The sequence below is a fragment of the Pyxicephalus adspersus genome, chromosome 6 (assembly GCF_032062135.1).
Source record: "Pyxicephalus adspersus chromosome 6, UCB_Pads_2.0, whole genome shotgun sequence".
Classification (NCBI taxonomy): Eukaryota; Metazoa; Chordata; class Amphibia; order Anura; family Pyxicephalidae; genus Pyxicephalus; species Pyxicephalus adspersus.
The window spans coordinates 47,368,440-47,394,882 of NC_092863.1; the positions used below are offsets into that span (position 1 = coordinate 47,368,440).

Below are 26,443 nucleotides of genomic sequence, written 5' to 3' on the forward strand. Positions count from 1 at the left end.
AAGTTTTGCCATGGTCAATCCAGATCTCGTTTTCACAATAAAAATCTTCTAAAAGTCCAACGAACAATAGTAATAAACTCTTTCAAACAATAATCTATAACCATAAAACAGTTTATGTCTTGCTTGTATGAAACAAACAAAATTAAGTACTGCTGGATTATAATGTCAAAGCCTATGCTGAGCAATATATTCTCTGTTCCAAATCAGATGCCTTTTTTAATATTCCCCAAACAGCTGCTTATTCTTATGATACGGTCTCTTATCATGACTTTCAGTAAGGCAAAATGCTTTTTTTTTTACATTTTTGAAACAAGCAAAACAAAATAAATCAAATTTGTACGACATTAGGCCTCCAAAACTTGTCACCCAGGTTCTCTAATGAAAATCTATCTTCTCCAGTGTTGGAGCTTTAATAAATCAGGCCTAATGTCAGAAAACTTAAAAAAAAAAGAATTTATATTATATTAGACTTTTTACACCCTGGTCTGTGTATTTTCAGTAAGCAAGGGTATTATCTGAAGTACACATTCCCAGTATTTCCTTAGGTAGGCAACTTATTTCTTTAAAAAATGTGGCAAATTCAGCCAGATGTAGTTGAGCCTGGTCATCTGCTTTTGGAAAATCAATAAAACAAATGAATGCAATTACAAAGTTCAATTATTCATATCTTGCAAAGAGGAGGTTGTGAATTTTCTTCCACATTGATACATACAAACCCCTAAATCTAAGGTCTCCATAATTACCAAAATTGGATTATTTGTACTTTAAAAGTAACATACACACTAGTACACTTGAGTACTCTCATAGAACACCAGAGTATTTATTAAAACAGCATCCAGTATGACAAACCCATCAGGTTAGCCCTTTTATTATTGCAGACACTTTTTAAAATCATATTGTTAACTATAGATGTTAGGCATTGAGTAATATGCACTAATTTCTCAGGATAATCAGTATAGCAGATATAAGCTCATTGGCATAATATATAGCAGCTCATGCCAACTAATTATAGTAGCGAGACAAATATCCTAGACTGTATATATCCTGGTTCCAAAAAAAAGGCGGGTTCCAGGATGAATGGTAATTCTAGTTCAGAATTATCTGGCCCTATCTTGCCAGCACATTGGGAATAATTTCTGAGCACTTGAACACAAAAAGACACAAACATACTCAATTATACACAGTGCGTGTTATAATATTGAAAATCTCTGCTCCTAAAATGGTCCACAAGAAGCTTCTCTTTAAAAATAGAAATGATTCCACTAAGTAAATTGCGATATTGACTTAACCTTCTAAACATGGACCAATATACAATTTTATAAAGTCAAACAAGTGCTCCAAGTGTTTTCAAATATGCCAACACTGTTTGTGACACAGCTTGTCGTAATACCCCATTGCCTTGCAATCTGGTCCCTGTAGCACCTAATATTTATATAATTTAAAATATTGCAATGTGGGCTCAGTTGCAATAATTTCAATTATTGATCATGTAGGTGATCTCTTGTTTGTCAAGTTAGGAAATGCCTATAGTGTGAGTTGACCAGAGTTTTCTCATGCAAGAAAGCTGAAGATCCTTATCAAAGTCTAAATACTGTATTTCTCTGTCCACTAGAAAAAAAGGTAGAAGTTTAGAGAAACTATGGCAGAAAATGGAGACACTGGGCCTGATTTGTTATAGCTCTCCAAGACTGAAGATGATAAGCTATAATGATTGAACCTGGGTGATCCAGCAAACCTGGAATGGATTTAATTTGCTATTTTTTGATATTTCAATCATGGACCAGATTAATTCTATATTTGCTGGATTACCCAGATTATCCGATGATAGTCTATTGTTTCCAGTCTTGGACAGCTTTAATAAATCAGGCTCATATTGTGAGACAAGGCATTCCTAGTACCTATATATTAGAGAGTTGGAAATGAACATGTTCAAGTAGCAAAGAACAGTCCCGATTTGCTACTGTTGAATGTACAGAATTTGGTCAAAAGCAGGAATCTGTCTAACTATAGTATATTCATAACTTTTTGTGAGATTTACAAATGTTTTCATTACAGGATGATGTATTAATCCTGGAATTTTGCACTTTAATAATGTCAGATAGAATGGAAAAAAACAATATCAGCACAAAATATTGATAATGCCATCCTGTTTATTTGTAAAAAAAGGTTTACCAATATATATAGTATATCAATTAAAAAGCAGGATAATTGATTGAGAAGAAATAATCTAAGCAGAATTATATAAAACAGAAACGATACTTATAACACCCAGAATAGAGACGGTCACGTGCTAAGGTTTTATTACCTCATAAGGCAGTCTTTGTTGTGAAGATTATGGATCCAGAAAACAGAATTGCTGTCATGTCCATTCAGTATGGTCTCTGTTCTCCGTGTATTTAAATTCCACACATGAATTAGCCCACTCGATAACCTGGTTTTAAAAAAATCAAATACCATTAGATATATTTCAGGTGCTTGGCCTGAATAAAATCAGATGCTGATAATAAATAGTTTTCCTAATGACTGCACATACAGGTCAATAGTATTTATCTACTGATCAGATGTAAGGAATACCAGTGGCATAACAATGGCCAACAAACTGAAGCCTGTGGGCCCTATCTTCACTTTAACTGGCCCTTGGTGCACCAATGGCCCCACTGATATTATGATGAGCTACTATTTCTCCCACTGACACCTACAATGTATTTCAACCACTTAAATCAACAATGAGATACTATTCTTCTGACTGGTGGTAAATGAATGGTGGGGCACTATTTCCACAATGAAGCAATGTTTTTTCAAATCACACCAAAGATGGGGCATTGAAAGTTCCATTTAGCAACCTTGAGCCAGGGTTTTTTCTATCGCTGATGTCAAGGCATTTTAAACCCCCAATGACCACAGTATAGAGCCTTTGGTCATGTTAAATGCCAATAAAATCAGTTCCATTGACTGCTGTAACCCCAGTGGCAAAAAATACAGGCAGTGACCTCCTTATTGGTATGCTTACATTGTTTGCCCTGGCATCATTTTTTCTATGGACACATTACCCTGAAAGCAAATAAGAGAGACATTTGAAACACAAAGCAGATATCAATATCCACTGTAATGGTATGTGGCTTGCATTAACATACACTTGTCCATACACTTCATGTGTCATGTGACTTATCTCTCCTAATGTAGTTTTTTCCTTTGCTCTGTTCATAGGAATAAAGTCTAAGAACCCCTAAAGCAGTGGTCCCCAGCCTTTTGGAGGTTGCGGACACCTAAATGCATAGACTCCCGGCTGCACATGCCCAGGGAGCCGTGTGTCTCTCAAAGGAGAAGAAAATTCCTCCCCAGAGTGATGTAACGATGCCAGAACCCGAGAGGGCGGGTTGTGTCCAGATGCGTACCGGAGACATGGTACAGGGCTCTGGCCGGTGCGCCCCCACCCAGCTCCTGACCCCGCCAGAGCTGCTGCTCATCGGGGGTTGGGGACCCCTGCCCTTAAGGATCATCTCTCATTTTACTTCTCTTTTGTCAGCTAAATGTAAAAGTGGAAGTGTATTGCTGTAGTGCTACAATAACATATATAATTATAAGTTAAATGTATTCAATAAAAATACCTACTGACTGACTCAGAACGGTCTCTAGTCCTGTCCTATCTCAAGGATGAGTTCTAATGAGCTCTTCCAGTTCTTTTCTTAGGACTACAGGCTGCAGGTTTTTGTTGAAGGGATTGATTCAGTAGTTTAGTAACTGGGCCTGGCATTCACATTTCTAAGTAATCAAGTATTCTAAGTGATCTTCGTATGTCTACCAAACCCACGTTGTTCTTACCAGAGGATAATGGAATACATAAAGCAAAGAAATATCTGTAAGACACTTACCCAGAGAAGAGAAGTGGTGGGCATGGTTTCTGGACCTTGCAGTAAAAATGAAGGCAATTGATTTCTGCACCGATCCCCCGAAGGTCAAACTTTGGATCCGGGGGAGGAGGAGGAGCCATTCTAAATATCAAATCTTACCTAAAAATGAAACACAAAAACATTCTGTATTGCATTGTATGATCACACATTGCATGTGGGACAGAAATATTACAATGGGAGAAATGTGACCAGATCGATCATTTGTCTAAATCACATTTGCTAGATGTTTTCTGAGCATCCATAAAGTCATATGTGATGATATTTGGAAGACATAGAGATTCATGTAACTGAATGACATTAGTACAATAAGTATGACTGTAGTCTGGGTACATGAGGGCTTTGTTCTGTGCCCTGAGTGCCAGTATGACCCTTCCTGGGGTAATATAAGAGAGGCTCACACCTGGGCATTGGCCTGGGTCAGAGGCTTACAAATACACCGGCCCTGAACATCATTGTAAACCATTCTGTGTACTCTGGGACCCCAGGATTAGAGTTCTGACATGTTACCGATCCCTTGTGACCCAACCTGCAGTCTGTAAAAGGAGGAAGAACACAGCGAGCATTTGTATTATTAGCTGGTCACACATGTGGGTACATTAAATGGCTTTAATGTTAGATAAATTAGGCTGGCAGTGCTTTGTGGCAGAGCTGTGTATACCTCAGGTCTGGTTGGACAGAAGCATAAATCCCATGCCAGGTACAGCGCCCCCTATACTTCTGTGTCAGCCTGGAATGCAGACTGAATATGTAAGGGAACAGATAACAAGAAGGTGATGCCATATAAACTCTCTAATCTTACAATGCATGGAAATGGCTCTGGAAAGTTTTTTTTGCAGAGGAAAAACAAGCTGAATCTTGGGAACAGTACTGTTCTGTGAATATCTCTCTAATAAACGAACCATATAAGGCAGACTATATAAAGCATACTGGAAGCTTCTTTCACCTGGGAGAGAGGATATAATTAAAGGAAGGACTACCTGTCAGTCATTGCAGTTATATGGCCCCGCCCACTCTGTGCTTGTCACAGACACCTGACCACGCCGCTGAACTGCACTGTGCACGGAGAACCCAGACACTTCCGGGTTCACGCTGCTTCTCACGTGATCGGTCATGTGATCCGTGAGGTCATCGTTCCGTATTCCATCAGAAGGGGGAGTGAAGACGTCAGCAGCTGACTAGAGGAGCGCATGCTCCGAATAACGTGTGGGGACTGAGGGGGCGATATAAATGTAATGATAGGGGAGACAATAAAGGAAGACACACAGGAGAGGGGTAGGAGCAAATATAAGTGAAAGTCTGAAAAAACGTGGAGAACCTGGGGCATGGGAGGAGGTGAGGGGCACAGGACCAGACATGAGACGTAAGGGAATGAGGGGAGCAGGGATGGGCTATGGGTCACATGACCAGCATCAGGGCATGCAGGGATGGGCTATGGGGCACAAAACCAGACAATGAGCATGCAGGGATGGGCTATGGAGCACAGGACCAGAAAAAGGGCATGCAGGGATGGGGTAAGGAACACAAGACTTTACTTTGGGCATGCAGAAATGGGGTATGGGGAACAAGTTCAGAACAAGGGCATGCAGGGATGCGGTATGGGGCACAAAATCAGACTATGAGCTATTGGGCACAGGACCAGACTGTGGGCATGCAGGGATGGGCTATGGGGCAGAGGACCAGACTGTGGGCATGCAGGGATGGGCTATGAGCTCCTTTGAGGGACAGTTAGTGACACGACTATGGACTATGTACAGCGCTGCGTAATATGATGGCGCTATATAAATACTGTATAATAATAATAATAATAATAAAACCAAAAAATGCAGAAGAATTGTGGAATGTAGTCCAATCATCCTGGGTTGGACTATCTGTTCACAGGTGCCAGAAGCTGGTCAACTCCATGAAAAAGATGTGCAGCAGTTCTCAGAAACAATGGTGACTAAATATTAGTTAAGTGATTCAAAGGAAAACAAAATAATAAAACATTTTTCAGTTTATACAGTGAATGTTTGAGTTTGTAAAGAAGAATGCAGACACTGCTAATATTGTGAACAGCCTAATATTTCCTTTTCTTCATTTTCTGTAAAGGAAAAACACAAATTTGATATATTTTTCTTCATGTTTTGATTTGGAAAAGAATGTGCAGGATTCTCAATTTATTTGTGTGTGTGGAAATAAAAGCAATTATAAGGATTTTGAGCTTTTCATTTTTTAAACACACTGCTATTGTTCGTACACAACTGTTTATAGAAATCTTCATGCCATGTTTTCCTAAAGCAAATCTAAATTCAATAGTTTTCCTGTTTCTAAGAGAAATCCCAAGTGCCAAAAAATATGGTAGACATAAGCTTCTCTGCTCATGCTGTTTGTGAAGTGAATCATATATTAAAGTTAATCTTCATTCCAGCAGAATAGAAAATGCTTAGATTCTTTTTATTTCATATAATGGTAATTATATTAGACACATTTTGAAGTTGGTTGTTTTATTCTTAATTTTAACTGGTAAAGTCCCAATTTTTCCAATTACGGTATAAACTTACAGAATTGTTTTTAGGAAGACCTAGCGGTCTAATTCTGGCCAAATTTCCATGCAAAAAGTGGTACAATTTTTTGCATGGAAATTTAATTTACATTGTAGACTTATATTTTTTAGGCATAACTCACCGACACATTTCTAATAGTTAATATAATTTATTGATAAACTTTAAAAAAAAACAAAAATCTTTAAAAAAAATAAATAAATGAACAAATAATGGATAATGTAATATAACTGTACAGCAGCATATATAATATAATATATATATGTTATATGAATATTTATTTGTATTGGACTCAATACAGTTATTTTGTATTGAATTCAATACAAAACTATTTGAATTTCCCGCAGCCGCACCGAGCCATGTACCCACGTCACCGGGAAACCCTGTAGGACGTCTCTGCACTTCACAGAGGCACTCCGGAGATCGGAGGAGGCAGACGTGTCCCCAGGACCTGAGGGGACCAGCAGGACACCGGGGGACAGCGACGGAATAAAGTAAGTGGTTTTTTTTATGCTTTTAGGTACCCCAAGTGTGACTCGGGATTACCGCTTTTTGCATGTAAAAGCGACCCTGAGTCACACTCGGGAATACCGCTAGGGGGGTTAAAATAGATATCATACAATAACAAGTACACAATGGGGTTGATCCACCAAAGAAGATTGGGTTGTTCACTTAAAAAATTATTACTCTGCAAGACATTTTTTCCTGATTAAAGGAAGATGTTGTGACAATTAACTGCAAAGAATTCTAACTGATATAGAAGTGACATTACATTAAATGTCAGTGAAAAATTGAATCCTTACATTAGTGGTCATTGTAAATGAAAAATCAGTCTGGCATTGCTCTATGTCAGGGATCAGTAAACTTTTTGAACTACTAGGCCAATTATGGAGGTCAAGAAGGCACTCTAGGCCAGAAGAAACAAGGTATCCTAGAAAAGGTTTTTTCCAACTGTGACTGCAAGCGAGCAGCCTCAGTCTTCCACTCAGCCGCGGTGTAGTCTCTGTACGTGTGCACGTGCTTGGCATCGAAATGCCACTTGAGATTCGACCACACCTTCCGGAGACTGGTAGCTGCGCGTTGCTTCTGCTCTTTAGGCATAGTAGTTGGGGTTACTGTGCAGGAACTCGATGATATCTCTGGAACTCGCAATAACGCCACAATTCAATTAGGCCAGATCCAACAATAAATAACTAGGGGGGCGTTGGGTTGGACTGGAAAACTAGCTAGGCCGTACTTGACCTATAGGCTGGAGTTTGCCTACCTCTGCTCTATGTTCAAGGGGCCCTCTAGCAACTTTGGGTGGAACCCTTGTGGAGAAAGTCTGTTTCAAACCATCATGTGTTAGAGGTTTGAGACCACTTCTAATATGTGTTTCACTGATCCTGTGTATTGTTTAAAAAACGTTGGCGGTAATAACACCAAGAGGTATAAAACATTACTTATATAGAATTGTCTACATAATGATGTCTTCCTTCAGAAGAGTGTCAGCTTCCAACAAAAAGGGGACAGAAGCACCCAACAGTGCAGCCCCCTCAGCAATCATGTAAGCAAAACTTACTTTATTTTACATATTCATGCACATGATTTGGTATTCTTTTGCTCATGATTGGATTGTAAGGTCAACAAAATTTCACCTCATTCATTATACTATACAAAAATTCTTCTGAATATCCCAGAATGATAACTCGCTTTTATTTGTGAACATCTTAAACTCCTATAGTAAATATGCTCACAGATAAATGTTCCCATACATGGCCCATTTAATATTTTACTAACCTCTTCTTTACTAATTAGCATGTGCAAATGTAGTTGTCATGAGGGTGTATTTTTCATTATTTTACACCTTAACACAAGCCAGCAAACACACCGGTTAGTATCCCCAATTACAGTTCTCAAAGCTCACAGAATCCTCGCTCATGCACAGGAGTATGGCAGGCAGTTGTATAAAGTGTCAGTTTTCAAAAGGTGCTTATAATGGTTTCATACTTTAGGTAAGGTAAATTGGCTGACCAAAGTTGCACCTCCTCCTAGATATAGTTACAAGATTGTTAATTTTGCTTGCTGTTTAAAGAGGCAGTTTTGTGGGACAGTGGCTATCACTTTGGCATTTTCAGCATTGAGGTCCCAGGTTTAAATCTCAGCCAGGACACTATCTACATGGATACTGTTTGTTGGTAGGGACATTGGATTGTGAGCCCATTAGTAGGACATTTGTGACATGGACTTTGTAAAGAGATGTGTAAAATAATGGCAAGTCAATAATATTATCATTATGCTTTACATCCCACTTTTACTTACTGTATTTACCCGGAACAAAATGCATACAGGTCTTCTGCATGTTTCTCCCAGAAAAAATATTTATTGTATTGGAGGCAGTGGGTCAGCATCACATAAAGGGTATTAGCCATTTTCATAAAATTTGGGGCTCATATTTCTCTCATGACAGAATTACTTTAAAGTGGAACACTACCACAAACATTTGCTTATGGGGAACTGTTCTTTTACCACAATAGTCCAAAAAGCAATTCCCTCTCCTCCCCATTACCCTCCCAAGTCTCACCTGTCTTTGCAGCTCTAAGCACTTTAGTGTATGGCCTACTAGGCTTTTCTTCTATGCATGCGTGCAGGAATCTGCTCATTAATGTGAACAAGTCATCTATTATGCAGCCTAAAAAAAAGTCCTAAGGAGTTGCTGGGGAGCAGGGTTCATATAAAGAATGAGCAACCTAAAGGGTTTGGATCAAGTGGGGAATGGTTGATTCACCATTAAAGTGGATCTAAAGTTCCAGTTTTAAAAATGTTTGATCAGGCAGGTCATTATTGCAGAAAGGGTCAGGCAATGTCCCCTCTGCAGTAATCTTTACTGCCTGATAAAGCTTTGGTTACTAGGATACCTGGCAATTCTAGTTTTCCCTGCATTTGCCGGGACTACATGAACTCCTATGCGCCTACGCAGGAGTTATGCCATCCAGGCCCAGCCAATAAAGATAGCCAAGGATGGCTGCTCCTTTCGAGGGAACAGGGGCAGGTGAGCAACATGGGGTTTAGTTCTGCTAAATTCTAAATTTCTCCCATTAAGCACTCATCACAATAAAGCAAACAGAGTTCCACTTTAAACCTAATCCTTGCTGTTTCTGAATTATCAAAGATATAGGGCTAGAGTTTGAATAGCATTTGCTTTTTCGCCAACTCAGGGAGCCCTAGAGGACTTGTCTAATCATTGACACAAATTAGATAGGGTGTTTATTTACTGTACAGAAACTGAGCAGAGTAGAAAAAGATATTTGAAACCAAATCACCCATGTGTTACATTAACCCAGCAGCAAAGAAGCCATGTGTTTGCTTTATCTGGCAACATAATACGAGCATGGTCAGTGAGATGGAGAAAAAGCAACACACCACTGGCAGCAAACAGGAACAAGAGCCAATAGATGATATAATTTTGTTTCAGGAGACCCCAGAACAATAGTACTTTCCGTGCAAAACTCATCGAAAACTTGTTTTTCTTTTCTTTTTTCCAGTCTGGGTACTATGCACAAAACAGCCACTGATCTAGTCAGAATATAACTGAAAAGCCTTTATAATGATTTTTCAAGGGAGGTTGCCAGCAAACATATGGATTTCATTGCCACTTGTACTGTTTCAGCCAGTAAAACAAATGCAATTAATCAATATGTAAAAGTCATAAATTAACATAAGCATTAATCATTCTAATATGTAAAAGGCCTGCATTAACATAAACATTCATCATTCTTACTCCATATGTGTCAGGCTGGAGTCTGTTATTTAATCAGTGTTTTTGTCTGTCATTTTTACCCCTTGGCTACCAGTTAGTTGACCATTCCTCATATAGCAACACTTTCTCTGCTATAAAATCTTCATTCAGTAATGTTCCTAAAAAAGTAATGCATTTTTTAAGTCGTCTCCAAGTTTATGTACATCTCATGCACGTCTTGGATTACCACTCAATCGGCTGCGGTTTTACACTAGTGAGCCTGGCTTGGCCTAAAACGTATCTGACGTAACAACTGTGCAAGTACTTGTTTTGGTCTTTAAATTCATGTCTGTTTACCTGGAAAGAGTGTTGGATCTCAGGCTTTGGCTGCACATTTTCTGCTGATTAGTGCCTAATTCATGTTCATTAAAAAAATAAAAAAAAAATGCAATACTTATTATTTGGCACTGTCCTTTAATGACTTACCCAAGGTCCAGCTGGTACTCTTCCAGGTCAAATGATAACCTATCTGTGCACTCAGTGCACTCTTATGATTGCACAGAATTATGAACCCACCCCCTGGAAGGTGTCAAGACAGTACAATGATGCAGAGTGCTACCTATATCAGTCCTACTTTCTGCAACATGAAGGTCTACTACGAAGAAGACCCTTCAATAATGGTAAGTATAAAAGAAGTAATCACGTTAAGGGAATCATCCGGTGGGGTAGAGCATTTAGGTTCCGGTGGTATTAAGCTTTTGGCATTACCTTTCCTTAGAGTTTAATTAAGGGTCACATTTAATTTAAGAGTCACACCAGTTTGCTAAAATATAAATGTTCTGTTGGATGACATACACAAAAACAGTGGAGCTTTTATTTGAAGTTACATGCAAAGAAAAGCTTTTACACCATTTTGTGTACACCATTGCCATTTTCTGAGTGCCTGTACACAGTTTATATCTAGTAGACTATCGGGGTACATAGCAGTCATGTGCACTGGTGGTCCGAGTCACCAGGCTTGTACTGTATGTCTTAAATACTCCAACAGTGGGATCCCCCTGTAATAATTTCCAACTCAACTTTTTTACATGGATGTTTTCTTATCCTCTATCATATTCCATTCAATATAACATGAATAAAAAAAGAAGACCCTTATGAGAACCACAGCAGGAGTGCACATCCAACAAGAGCACGCCAATCATACTATCAAAGTCCCAATCCTACAAAAGTATAGTCCCAAATGCTCCTAGATTGTTAATACCATCCCACTTAGAAATTGTGAAAATAGAAAGAAAAGTAAAAAGCTTACTGAATCTGTGTCCTATTGGTTGCATAAAACCAGAATATATTTTTGATTGACCACACAGAAGCACATCCATTGAGCATGAAAGACTCTTGTTAAACTGAATATTAGAAAAAAAAATCAGATAATACTGTTCCCTCCCTTTGTTTCATTGAGTTGCCCTTTAGCAAAATGGTGCCCTGTTGTCGCCCAATTTGCACAACCATTGCCCTGTTTTGCGTTTTCACCTTGTTTGCTCCTTAAGCTTTTAGCAGTTTTTTGTAATTTGCAGATTACATCCAATTATATTATCATCTTTTATACTGACTTGTTCTGAATCTTATTGTATCTTATACATTACATAGCACTCTGTTACAACTAAGAGATAACATTCATATCAGTTCAGTCCCACAAGAGAACTCACAATGTAATGTCTCTCTCAGAATATTACATACATCCACTTCTCTAGGGACAGTTTTTGGGTGGAAACCAACTAACCTACCACCACACTAAAGGATACCCCTATAGACAAGGGGAAAAGAAGTTTATGAAAGTGGCATTGTAGCTGGGCAATAAACCCAGAGCAACAAAGCAATTGTGCTGAAATAGACAGTAAGCTTTCACTTAAGGGTCTGTCCAGCTTAGGGTCTATGTCTAGAATTAAAGGGGTTTGCTCTACTGGGAACTTAAAACTATACCTAAAGGTTTTACTTCATCATTTTTTTATAGTTTTAATTCACCATTTTTTAATTTCTTGACATACAGTAAGCATGGTGCAAGTCCAGAAACAGGAATATCTTGAGGAAAATGTATTTTTTAAAGATTTGGTTGCAGTTTTTGATAACAAAGGATATTTAGCTGCTGAGTGAACACAAGAATTACATGCTTCATAAACCTTTGCAATTTAGCAGAACACTGATAAGCACAGTGTCATTACAGGTTGTTTAAAGCTGATTTTACAGCTCACATATCTAAAGCCATACACCTTCCACCATTTTTTTCAATGCTTGGGATACCTTAAAGGGAATGTATAGTACTTTTGTGCAGTCTTACTTTATATATATATATATATATATATATATTCTTTCATTATGTAAATATTAAAGATTGCTTTATCTAATGAATACTTTACATTTTAGCCAGTTAATTAAGCTAGTGTATGGACCTATTGAGGTTTTAACACACTTGGATTAAATAGAGCCATAGGGAAAAACATGTTACTTTAAATAACCCATATTGCTTTGAAAATCATTTGTCATGTGTCATATTTGTAAAACAAAAACTTTGTGTATGCCTTATAAAACATCACTATGAAAATGGATAAAACTAAAAACAATGGAACAAACTTATGCTCCTAAAAGGCCCAGCAACCAAGCAGATTACTTTAAATATGATCCCAGCAGCTGCTTATACACACTGTTCTATATTTTACACAGCACTTTGCTGACTGCTGTGACCAAAGAAGCATGATTAGTACTTCTGGACATGAGGAGAATGTGATTTACCTTCCTTTCTGACACTTAACAGCATTGATTGGCGACTGGCAACCAAGATCTGTTAAATGTGGTGGGAAGAGAATCCTCAGCCTTATGTAAGTTCCAAACCAGCAAATGGGCCTTTTTACAAGACTTCCTCAATTGACTGTCAGTAAATAAAATACCAGGGTAGTGGAGTGTAATGCGGCTGGGCACACAAACCACAACCAACTCAAAGAATTCTTTTATCAAGCTTTATTGTTGGCATAAAACAAGACAAGGGTTGTTCAGAGATGGTCAGTCCGATAGGTGTGGTACAGAAGGGTAAGGCAGAGGCAAGTCAGGAACAATCCGAGTTCAGGGGAGGCAGCAGGCAAGAGTGGTCACAAACAATCCAAGGTCAGGGCAGGCAGAGTTCAGGCAGAATCAGGTATCAGACCGAGTTGCTATTGGTAACGACAACAGGTTAATATGAATCAACATAGAGGATGAACCCAAGCACACTGTACACACAGAGGCTTATAGCGGGCAATGGTGTTCAGGACAGGTTCTCCTTAAATGGCTAGAGTGCCCAATGACCTTGCGCCACCTGATTGGAGGATAACTGAAGCCCCTGCAGGGAATTCAAACTAACTATGTCCCGCCCCACGGCGAGGCAGCCGAGTGCCTCGCCCCCGGGGGTTACAAGAGGCACATGTCGTAGCACGCGCACCTCTTCCCACAGCACCCCTGGGACGTGCCCTACTTTGCACATCCACAGGAGTGCCAAGAACAGGACTTTCTCTGTTCAGGATGCCGCCTGGCCAAACAGTAGTTCGGCTAGAACAGATCCCTCCGCCTGCAGGGAGAGACACTCTGCGAGCAGGGCAGCAGCCTCAGCCATGCTGCCTGCTGCAGCGGCGTCTCCCTCTGCGGCTGAGATCCCCAGGGATGCCGCAGGCTTGCTGGAAAGTTCCTTACATAAAGCCATTTAGATTTCTTTTTTTTTTATATATATTTTTTTAAAAAGCTTACAGTATAGCCCAATATTAGCCCTAAATCAGACCTCCATCTCTTCCTTTAGCTAGTTCTTTCTGTTTTTATTCTATTTTTTACTATTAACATTCTTAGCATTAAATTTCCTACTAGAAAACATGCCAAAAAAGGTATACATTTTTAATACTAAGGCCTGAAAATGTCTCAAAACTCCAGATTTTCAAACCTATTTTAAAATAATTCACATTTTAATTTTGACAAAGTTTAAAAGACAGGACCCAGGTGTGTAAACATATCAAAATTTGATGCTCAAAATTGCCCATAGTTGATATCCTAAAAGCATCTTCAGTTTAGGTTTAACTATATATTAAGATCCTATAATTATTCCTCTCACTCCTGTATCCTTGGTGAAACCCAATTTGTATTATGCCATTGTTTAGGTACACATCTTTTTTCGTTTGCATGAAGATAGGATTGAAAGAATGATAAAATCCACCTATATATTTTAATTATCTTTATGTTTTTATTACTTTTTGTTTGTTAATTTTTATGTCACTTTTTATTATCACAAAGGAGCTGACCAGCTCCTTTTTTGAAAGTATAGTGCAAAGAATGGTCCCTTATTAATATGTATTAAATGTGTTTTTTTATAACTTTCTTATTATTCTTTCTTTTCATTATTATATATTTTTTCAACTTAAGGCTATTAAACATCTTTGTACCAGGTAGTCTAAAATGGAAACCCAATGGACCTGATTTATTAATGCTCTCCAAGACAGTAGAAGATCAGAAGCGTTAAGGCCCAAAGGGTTAGATACCTATTATTTCTGTTATCTGTTGTTTCATTACAGGTAGTCCCCAGGTTACACATGAGATAGGGACTGTAGGTTTGTTCTTAAATTGAATTTGTATGTAAGTCGAAACAGGTACATTATTTTATTGAATGCAATTAGGACAGATGTTTGTCTCAACATAATATTAGGCAGTGTGGTGTCAGTTACTGTATAAAATCCTCACTGTAAGTTAATCACAAACAAGCAAAAAAAAAAAAAAAACTTTATGGACCCTGGACATTCATTGAGCAAGCTGTGCTTTGATATGCAAAAAGAAAAAACTGCAGAGTTACAAGATGTTGCAGAAAACCCCATCCCTTAAGATCACCCAAAACCTCAGCTGTGTTTAACAAAAGATTTCTTCTATAAGGCATGCAAACTGCCCCCCTCCCCCCATCATGCCTCCGTCCTGCACATAAGTGAGCAAGGAAGCCCTGTTCCTATCTAGGAGTTGTCAGTATGTCCGATGTCCTTAACTCCGTGACTACCTGTAGTGGGCCTGATTTATCAAAGCTCTTCAAGGCTGGAGAGGATACACTTTCATCGGTGAAGCAGGGTGACACAGAAAACCTGGAATGGATCTGGTCTAAAACCTAAAAAAAAGCAAAAAAAAATTTTATCCTCTCCAGCCTTGGAGAGCTTTAATAAATCAGGCTCAGTGTGTCAGTCTTCAGGTTCATGGTAGGTCTGAGAAATTAGGTATAGTGAGAATTTCCTCTCTGATAAATTTGGAGAGACCTTAGTTATACAACTTGGCCCTATGACAAACTGATGTAGAATTCAGGAGCCAATCAGGCTAGTTTCGGAGCCAGTAGGCGCTTTTAACAAGCATCGTTTACAGTAACAGACATGGCCTGCAGAATTATAGGCTCCAACAACAATTTCTTAACAGTTGTGTTCAGCAACAGTTGTGCTGACTAATACACTCCTGAAAACATTGTCGCCTGCAATTAACATATATCAAGATAAAAAAAAAAATCACCAGAGGAAGAATAATACTTACGATGCAAATTTTCAGGAGAAGCTCATGTGGCTATTAGACAACCACTAGCAAGACGTTTGGAAAATCTTGTACATAAAAAACAAAAAGTAATTAGCTCAAACAAGTAGCATGCAATTTAGGAATTTTATGAAATCATTAAAAGACCTATAAAAATGTGAGAAAAAAGCAAAGTAATGCTAATGACTTTTTATTGCTAAAGGATGACATTATTTGTCAACGATTTAAAATAAGCAAGCAATTAATGTAAACAATATTATTTGCAAACTAATTTATGCTGTGTGCATATTTTCCCCATGACTCTACTTTAAGTTTATTACTGTTCAGGCTAATTTATGCTTTTCTAATGACCCCATTATTCATTTAGTCTTGTATAATTCTCTGATATATATCTTTCTGACATTTGTCCAGTCAAGCCTGTGACTTGCCTGCAGTCATGTTGAGTAAGAGCAGAATCTGGATTTCCATTTATAAGACCATGTTTATACACTTGTCAATTACAAGTATTTTTTCTTTTTTTGTGAGTTTTAGTGATATTCCCTTTGCAGTGTCCCGTGGGACTCAATGAAGAAAAATAGGGGTTCCAAACTGCAAAAAGCATGTGTTTGTTTTCTTACTTAAGTACATAAAGATTGTAGCAAAAAGACATGGTTGAAGTAGGGAAATGACAGATATGTATATTAAATAATGTTTATCTTGTAACAGATGAAGTGGCCAATGTATTCAATAAAGCACATTAACTGGTTATATTTATTTATTTATTTTTTGTTCAGTTGGAGATCTGCGATCACCTTTATTTGTAATGACAATGTGAAGCTCAAAACTATTTTGTCATTTAAATATTTATCATTATATATCCACTCTGTTGAAAGGTAATGTAACTAGATCTGTGATTGTAAGTTGGTATGTATAAAACTTGAATCAGTTCAGTACTGACTTTCCAATGTAACTATAAAAATACAGTTATTTTAAGGCAGAGATGCATGACAAATTGTTAGAAACCTCCAATAATTGGTCTGCTGTACTAAAAGTTAATTTGTATAATAAATTCTAATGCCACTTAGCTGGTGGGCATTGGGGCAGTTATTTACATACAATGTTAGCTTATACTAGAATTGAGAACCATAGAAAAATGAACGCATTAAAAAATCACAATTTATCACAAACCCAAATGTAAAGGTCAATAAGTTACCTTCCTCAAATCTGTACTTTGCTGGTGAGTAACTCAGACATTTGCACAAGGTTCAGTACTAAAAACATCTGGTTTCTGCACCACTGAAAGCAGCACCATGAATAGACTTTGTTTGTTTCAGCAAATGAGCAATAAGCGGTAGAAGAATATTAGCTTAAAAAAGTGACCCTCCAGAGATATTTAACTTAAGTTTGCAAGCTTCTATCCAAATACTCAGAGAGCTGGCAAAAAGAATGTTACCCAAAACACTGGTGCTTATTACTGAAAGAGTGAAAGGCCCAACAGTGCCAATTGTGTCGAGGAGGGATTTGGGCAAGTGTATGGGCAACCAACCTGCTTCCAGGGGACAAGAGTGATTCTACCCTCTTAATACCTTAGGCAAACTCTAAGTTAGTCACCAGAAAAAAAAAAGTATACTAGGTTATCTCATTTGCAACACACAGAACTGAAGTTAAAATTCTGAGATTGATTATCACATTGACAGTTTTATTTATAGACAGCCTTAAGGTCAAATTACAAGGCCCAATATTCTCTAATATTACACCCTGGCAGGGTGTTTCTGTGCATTTTACAATGTATCTAATGACTCTAGGGGCAATACTGCATGCGGCTCAGCATCGTTTGTACACAATTTAGATGATCTACAGATCAAACAATTATCAATAGTCTGGAAACATGTGATACAATATATATTCCCTTTAAAGCATTTACTGAATGGAGTTCTGTTTTAGCACTTGAAAACAATAGATGAACTAGCAAGGGCTCCAGAGAACCCTTTCCCTAATTTGAAGGCAGCTTACTTGCCTCCAACAAGAAATGAAGGGGTGGCTTGCCCATATGCTACATCTCCATGCTAGAGATCCCTCCCCAGTTGTACCAGTACTTTATGTGTTAATTTATCAGGGGGATTAAAATGTTCTACCTGATGCTGAAGGTAATGTACACTGCAGGGGAGCACTGGTGGTCTGTGAGAACATTTCGGTAGTCCAAGGCTCCGGCTGGTGTGCCCCCGAGCGGGGTCAGGGGAAGGACATAGCCGCAGACCATGTCTCCAGTATGGATCGCATGCTCAGGGAAGTGTGCGGGTTATGTCTCTGGACACAACCCGCTCACTCTCCCATCGCAGGCTCAGACCTGCGATGTGAGAGTGGTCAGATTCTGGCATCATGACATCACTATGGGGGAAGTTTCTTCCCCTTTGAGTGACACCCAGCTCCTTGCGCATGCGTGGTCCAGAGCCAGTAATTTTAGTGGTCCGCCAATCCAAAAAGGTTGGTGACCACTGGACTAGAGAGTCCACCACTTGCTTAACAGTCACAATATGAGAAAACAGTTTTCTACAAAAAAGGGGAAATATGTGTATAACTGGAAATACTGGTAATGTTACTGTTAACATAATATTGTGATTTCACTTGCTTAACAGTCACACTGTTTCCAAGCACTTTCTCCAAAGTACTCTCTTTCATTTTAAAACATAGGGCTGAACTGACAAAAGTTTTGATGTGGGCTGCAGTCCTCTGTAAAAGATGGGGACAGGAGAGCTAATGGATGGTCCCAGGTGCAGAATCTGATCAGAGGGCAGAATAACTGTTTTGTAATAAATTCTGTCTCTAAAACAAATAACATGTAGAGCAGAAAGGTTTTTTGTACACTATGCATGTATGTGTTATATATTTAGTATACCATATATGTATATATCACTTTTTCCCACTAAAGGAATTTGATTTATGAATTAATATCAGAATCATTTTGCAGAATACTATCACAATTGTTTTATCACATTAATGTTCAGCTTCAGGAATCCATGCAGTTCTTAAACCTATCCAGCTTTCTATCTTCCAAATGCAACAGTCCGGTATTGTGTTTGAGACTGGTTTTGGCAGCAATGGGCTTGTCAGTCTGTCATCAGATGAGCTAATTATGACATGTTCCGACCAACTTAATTAGGGCAAACTTTTTCCCAGAACCATGATCCCCAACACACATTACACAGATCAAAGGGTTTTGTAGAAATATGTCTAAATTTAAGTCAACTGGATAAAATGTTTAATGCTGCTTAAGAAAATGCTTAAGAAAATGTTTAATTAACACGATTTACAAGCAGTTACTGTTATTGGAATCCAAAATATGGTTAATAAACCAGTTTGTTTTCTATGAACTAAGAATATAAAGGTATTTCCCACTTTAAAAAAATAAGGGAATTGCCTCATCTAAGTATATCCAGGAATGGAAAGTGTAGATTGTTGGATCTCCAAAAATTGGTCTATTGATCACTTGCACCTTAACAGTTGGTGAAAATGATGGTGCTTTACCAATTTCATTTTTTTCTACTACAGGCTTTGCAAATGCCAACATGGTGCTGGAGCTGATTTGGTGAGTTAATTAAAAAAAATAATTTTTTTTTGGGTGGAGATTATGTTAAGGAAGATGGTCTGTTTAACACCCGTCCAAAGCCACGCATACTTTTCTTTCCTGTCTACCCTGCAGCTTCACTTATCAGAAGCAAAGATAGACACAGTTCTGTTTAGGCTCTGAATTGGTTTTAGTTGGAGCTTACACGTGGAACAGAACTTTCTCACTGGATCAAGCACCTAACATTATCACATGGTATTTTTTTTTTTTTTTACAAGTCCGATGTCTTTCTCTTTGCAAGCACTACACAGATGTGTTTTCTTTTTTGAGTAACATTAGTTTTTGTTTTTCTAGTTTAATTTTCAAACTATTTTACACTTAGTTGATTGCCAACATCAATGCAGGGAAAAAGAACATACCAAGTGAACATTGAGTATCATAGAAGATATAATGTAGAAGCACAAGTGAAATCAGCCACACCAGCTAGTTGTTTGACCTGTAATTCCATAAGAACTGAAAAACTTTTAATGGACACGAGGGAATTACATTTAAAAATATTGAAAAAGGTCACAGGTTTTCATGTAAAGCTAATAAATTGGAAAAATAAACTGTACTGGTATATATATTCTATGCTGCTGACCTTTAAATATATAGTATTCTAGGGGCCTCTGAATGAAAGACCTCTTTAGTTCAGACACTGAATGTGAACAGCGTGAAGATACATTTTTGTGGTTGAAGCTTCATAAAAATGGTAAGTAAAGAATGGACTACATTCATGGTCTTCAGCCTTGAGAGAAAGTAGCAACCACACCTTTCTTACTATGCATACTACTAACAGATTTGGTTTATACATTAGGATTTAAATATACAGTATCTCCCCAAAAAGTGACTTAGAAAGTGATTTTTATTGCTGGATAGCTGACACAAAGAACACTTTATAACGGCTGCAAAATGAGCTATTTATAGCCTTTACCAGACAAACTTTAAGCATGTTTATGTTTTGGGAAGTGTATGTTCTGCAAGAATAGATCGAACTAAATTTATGAATTTTATGTGTTTAGACTGCACTGAACGAAAACTATTCTGAGACAGAGACGGTTTTCTAGTATCATTAGGTTTGAAAAAATGTGAATGAACAACAATCTTCGCATATTTCACTGCAATTCTAGAATTTGAAAACATTGCCATATTTTGACAAAATATTATCTTTGGAGGTAGAATCATAACATATGAATGACTAAGATCATGATTCATTTTCAAAAGTTGAGATTATCCTGAATAAAGCGATAAAAAATAAATATAGCTATGCCCCGTAATAACTCTTTAGAATGTATCTGTTCTTCTTGGAATAAGGAGGTATTGTTGTCCTATGATCCTAACATGAGAGGGAATTATAGAAGACGTTACAACTTGTGAAAGAATTAAAATAAAAAAAAATGCCTCTCCGGTAACTCAACCTGTGTGTCAGGGACCATGATAATTGGGGGGAAGGAGAATTAATTTAACAACACTGAGTAAAAGCTGCTTCTCATAGCCCTATCCTAAATCCTGCATATTGTCAGGATCTTTTCCCCTTTGAAGACATAGTCACTGATTGAGGCTTCTACTCTCTGGGAAACAGATAAGACAAGACTAGTAATCTGACTCTAAGCCAGTGGATAAAGGCAGTTTGTTTCCTCTTAGGCTGTCTGTCAACACCTCTTCTGTAATTAGTCCTAATTATTACAAAGGCCTAGCCTCCTATTCGCATTATTAAATCAGAAATAGTATCATAGGCCAGGTATCTTTCAGCACTCACCTAGTCTGGCGACCTTCGATTTCATTGAATCTTCTATCAGTATCTGACTTTGGAAGAGACTGGGCAGTAATTTTAGTGTCGGCTTCAAAGATGCGGATCCAAGGATGGAATTCCAGTGATGCATTGAAAAAATAAACTCATCACGTAATGGCAGCGTAAAAGTTCTCAGCATTGTTCAAGTGGCAATCTACCATGCATAAAATGTTTGCAACATGCATTCGCTGAGTGGAGTTTCTTCCCTTAGATCATGTGAAATCTTGCATATAACATGATACTTGAGAGAATACCTCAATAGCAAACTAGGTAAGGAAAGAAAGATCAGTGAAGTTGATAGCCTATTATAACGAATCATATCATTTTAATGAGTTCATATCACAATAAGTAGTAATAACACTGCGATTACCAGAGGAAGCACAACAGTAGACCCCTATCAATGTATCAGTCACCAAACAATGTAAGGGGTATCCTCCTTGTGAAAATGGCTGGCCTGCTAAATTGTATGTAACTCTGTTATTTATCTTTCTATCTTACTTACCATATACAATACTATAAAACTGATTTTACAATGATTTACAACTATTACTCTGCCCTTGGTTCATCCAAAGATGTAGTAGATAACTGTATTCATCTTTCTGCAATGTAATTTGCCTATGTTTTCTTTTTTTTAATATTATGAATATTCCAAGGTCTATTTCATATTGTACATTAAAAGACAGATTCTGTTCCAATAATCAACTCCTCTCTGGCACTGTCATCCACAAATCTGCCACTACAACGTCCAGCTGGCCTTCCCCCCTCCGCTGAATGATGTCCACTTTTTTGTGAGCATAAACCAACATGAACCCCCCAACCCCCAAGAAGCTCATTGTCAAGCCAGCTTGACAATAGTATTCATGGTAAGCTTTAAAATAGATTATTTAATAGAAGAGAATTTACTGTATCAGCTTTAGTTATCTGCTTCAAAATACTATCTGGCTCATTTAGAACTACTGTAAGTGCATTACCTGAAGTTAATCAATGTGAACCTGGCAGGGCTCCTGATAAACCCAACCACAGCATTTAACAACCGCATTGTAATGTGTTTGGTTGCAGTTCATTTATTCCAACAGGGGAAGGTAAAGAAACCAAGTGGCCAGAAGTAACTTCCAGTGTCCTTTTCCAAGAATCATACAAATTCACTGCAACCAACGCTATGGGCAAATGCCTGCACAAAATGGTTCACTACTGCTCCTATTCAGCTGAATACCAGTTGGGTTGAACCTTCAATTTAACATTGCCATGAACTGAAAGTCCATATTATCCCTAACTTTGTATACATGCATAATGCTACAATAATAATTTAACACATGTTTAGCATTTCTTAACTAAAACATTTTAAAAAAACATTGCTAAAATAAATTACTTTTTATGAAAAACAAGAAATCTTTTTATATAAAAAGAAGAATTTAGTATATTCCAGTAAGCACATATTTAATAATAATGTTGCAGCATAGGTTTTTTTTATGTGACTTCCATATATTTAATGGCAGCACGGTGGCTCAGAAGTTAGCACTCTGGCCTTTTCCGCACTGGGTCCCAGGTTCAAGTCTTGGCCAAGATACTATCTGCATTGAGTTTGCAGGTTCTCCCTGTGTCTGCGTGGGTTTCCTCCAGGTACTCCAGCTTCCTCCCAGATTCCAAAAACATGCAGTTAGGTTAATTGGCTTCCACCCAAAGATTCAACTTGAGACTGTGATAATGACATATAACTATGGTAGGGACATTACATTGTGAGCTAGTGGCATGACAATGGACCTTTTACAGCCCTAATATGTTGTCGCCCTATAAATACTGAGTAATAATAATATTAAAATATGGACGGTCTGGTGGTTTAGTAGCCACGCTTTAAATATTGTCCATGGCACTTAGAGATGAGTTTGTGTAGATTTCCTCCCACACAAAAACATATAAGTAGGTTGCTTCTCCATCAATAAGCCTTGGACCATGATAATGAAATATTACTTTGGTAGTGACATGAGAAAAAAACTGCTCTAAATAAATGCATAAATAAATAAAATTCTTGTAATTTTATGTTTTTATAATGGTATTAAGGAGATTTACAGGTAAACCATTAGAAGAATCTGTATATATGACTAGGCAACATTCAGACAACCAACGATGGGTAGTGTTTTCAGTGAATTGGTCAACTGTAGGACTTACATTGTGACAAGAAGCAACTATTTTGTAACACTGCACTGCAGTAAACTTAGCATATATATACCATGAGCAAATAAAAAAAGCTCCATACTAATAGGAAACACTCCTAGTTCATGGCAATGTTATCTCACTACAGCATATTCTGACCACCCTGTGGCAGCAACTAAAACTGCATCTCTTTGTTCAAGGAGGAATTCTGAAAAGAACCCCTTAGTCCCTTGTTAATAATAAACAGGATTGATATAGCGCCAACATATTACGCAGTGCTGTACATTAAATAGGGGTTGCAAATGACAGACAGATACAGATAGTGACACAGAAGGAGAAGAGGACCCTGCCCCGAAGAGCTCACAAGCTTGTTGTGAATTTCTCAGAAATAAATTGTTCTGAAAGCATCAGCCCAAATTAAGTGAAATCAATTTGCATTCTACTAATGAACATTTTCCCTAATTCAAACTGTTATAGTTGTGTTTGGCTGAACAGAGAAGTAGACCTCAGTTGGCAGTGGTGCTGTCATTCTCTGCTAGAAAAAACTCATGTTTAGCAATAAATAGCAATAGTTATTACAAATTGCAGCAATGGTGGTTATTTATATATATATCAGTGCTAATATTATCGGTCACAATAGTAAAGCTAGTAAAATTGCCAAGGCATGGATCTGTAACTGTGGAATGGTTATGAAGTCTATCCAAAGCAAGTACTGCACTAAACAATATTTTCTGTTTGCGTGGATAAAAACAATAGAGTGATCAAGAAACAATCAAAACAATTTCATGTTTTTTTTATCTTTGGGTAAAATGACAATTTAAAATTAAGGTCAGGTGGTGATTTTTTTGATTGATATCTTAATAAATCTATCTTAATATCCTAATAAATATCTTACTATCTTAATAAATTGAAACTATGTTTTGTGTTATGATTGATATTTAAGTTCAATATACTGGCAAACTGATTGACATCACTTTGGACTTAATAAAGCTCTGCATAACATGTCTGTGCTATATAAATACTGTGTAATAATAAAAAAATAATAAAATAAATAATAATAATAAATAATAATAATAATAAAAATGAACATCAGGTATGACACAGTTGGCTGATGCATTGAATGCTTGGTCGTAGGTTTGATTGCAAAGATCAATAATAATGGATCGTAATGTTGTTTGTAAAATCAATTGAAAATAACAGAGTGCTTTGAACTGTATGCATTATATAAGGCGATGTAAACCTGCACTCACGATCTAGGTGCAGTAAATAATCCTCAAGCTTTGTAGTTTCTTATCTTTACTGCACTACTTGATCAGCTCTCCAAGCTCCTAGAAAGGCTGATGCTTATAAGTGACACATGCTTCTGCATTAAACAATGAAGCAATGGAGTTTCAGTAGCCAATTTTAAGACTTGAGTAAAACCAGTTTTACTATATATAATAGCTTTTATTTCAACTATGTGTTACTTTGTTAAAAAATACTGATTACTTTTTTGTTTTTCATTATTGTTCTTGTTGTCCTTAAATACTCAGATATAATCGTTCTCTGACAACACAGGTATAATTAGCCTAACAGTAAAGGAGAATTACAATTGGTACCTTGTGAATAACACTTAATGAGCACATTTATGTGTCAAAAAACAGAACCTTCTTTTTAATAAAGTATTATTAGGTTGTGATGAAACCTAATTTTTTGGGAGGTATTCTGCTTCGTATCTAAATGTATTTGCAATTAAATATAAGAAAGAAAATTAAAGCTCACCTGTATTATGTAACAAATAAGTGCCTTGAAGTATGGAGCGACAGTACACAGAAAAATGTGTTAGGTGCAATTTGAAATTATAACATTTACAGCTTACTTTAGAAAAGTCCATATGCTTGTGACCATACCCCAGCAAAAGGAAAGGTTGGAGGAGCATTCTGTGTGACTGTCCTACTTGTCTTCACCACTTCAGAGCATTGGGACAACCTATGACAAGTAACAGTGAGACAAATGATAATTATTAATAATAAACTGGGGTTGCAAATGACAGACAGATACAAACCATGGCACTGGAGGAGGAGAGGAACCTGCCCCGAAGAGCTTACAATCCAAGAGAAGGGGAAAGTAGCACACCATAGGAGTGGGGATATGGAATGTTGGGTAAATACTGAAGGTTTTAGGAGACAGAAGAAGACGGGTAGAAAAGTTTGAAAAGATGGGTTTTGAGTCCTCTTTTAAATGAGCAGAAAGTAGGAGCAACCCAAATAGGATGGGGAAGACCATTCCAGAGAGTTGGGGGGGCTTTAGAAAAGTCTTGGAGCTGTGCGTGTGATGAGGTTATGAGTGAGGAAGACATTAGTAGGTCATTGGAGGAGCGAAGAGAGTGGCTAGGGGAGTATTTTTCTATCAGGTTAGAAATGTAAGTGGGACAAGAACTGTTGAGGGATTTGAAGGCAAAGCATAGGAGCTTGAATTTGATTCTAAGGTGAAATTGAAGCCAATGAAGGGAACTACAAAGAAAGGCCGCAGAAGAAGAGCGGTGGGAAGGATGGATGAGTCTGGCTGCAGTATTCAAATTGGTTGTGGAGGAGAGAGTCGGGTTAGTGGAATACCAGAGAGGAGGAGGTTACAGTAGTCCAGATGGGAGATGATAAGAGCATGTACAAGGAGTTTGGTGGTCTCAGGAGACAGGTAGGGGCGGGTTTTGGAGATATTGAGCAGGTGAAAGTGACAGGACCTGGAAATGTTCTGAATATGGAGGGTAAATGAGAGAGGCCAGGATCGAGGATGATGCCAGGACATGGGGCCTGAGGGGAGGGCCGAATTACTGTGTGGTTGACCGTTAGAAATATGTCAGGGGGAGATGATGAGTTCTGTTTTATCCAGGTTGAGTTTCAGGAATCGCTCAGACATACATGATGAGATGGCTGACAGGCAGCATGAGACCTTCTCCAGGACTGAGGGAGACAAGTCAGGAGTGGACAGATAGATTTGAGTGTCATCAGCATACAGATGGTACTGTAAACTAAAGGAGACTACGAGACTATTGACTGAGGAGGTGTACAGAGAAAAGAGAACCGGTCCATGGACTGACCCTTGGGGAACACCAACAGGGCATGTAAGATCTTACCTCCTAAAATGAAATTTACCTGGAATGTACTAAATAATCTTAGCTTCAACCCCACAAAAATACCTTAAAGC

At 37.8% G+C, this 26,443-nt stretch overlaps 1 protein-coding gene across 3 annotated transcripts in view; it reads right to left on the bottom strand.

Annotated features, from left to right (window-relative positions):
- GNB1L (G protein subunit beta 1 like) overlaps positions 1-26,443 on the bottom strand; it is a 62,263-nt gene that overhangs the window by 17,203 nt on the left and 18,617 nt on the right. Inside the window, exons 2-6 of one of the 3 annotated variants that reach the window (XM_072415672.1) lie at positions 25,119-25,228; positions 21,077-21,375; positions 15,738-15,802; positions 3,873-4,010; positions 2,306-2,431 (exon numbers count right to left, since the gene is read on the bottom strand). In XM_072415672.1, the coding sequence (XP_072271773.1) occupies positions 2,306-2,431; positions 3,873-3,991 (245 nt within the window). In that variant the 5' untranslated portion in view covers positions 3,992-4,010; positions 15,738-15,802; positions 21,077-21,375; positions 25,119-25,228. Of the gene's footprint in view, positions 1-2,305; positions 2,432-3,872; positions 4,011-4,888; positions 5,010-15,737; positions 18,968-21,076; positions 21,376-25,118; positions 25,229-26,443 lie in introns of those variants that run through there. The other 2 variants (XM_072415673.1, XM_072415671.1) reach the window with 2 other exon arrangements.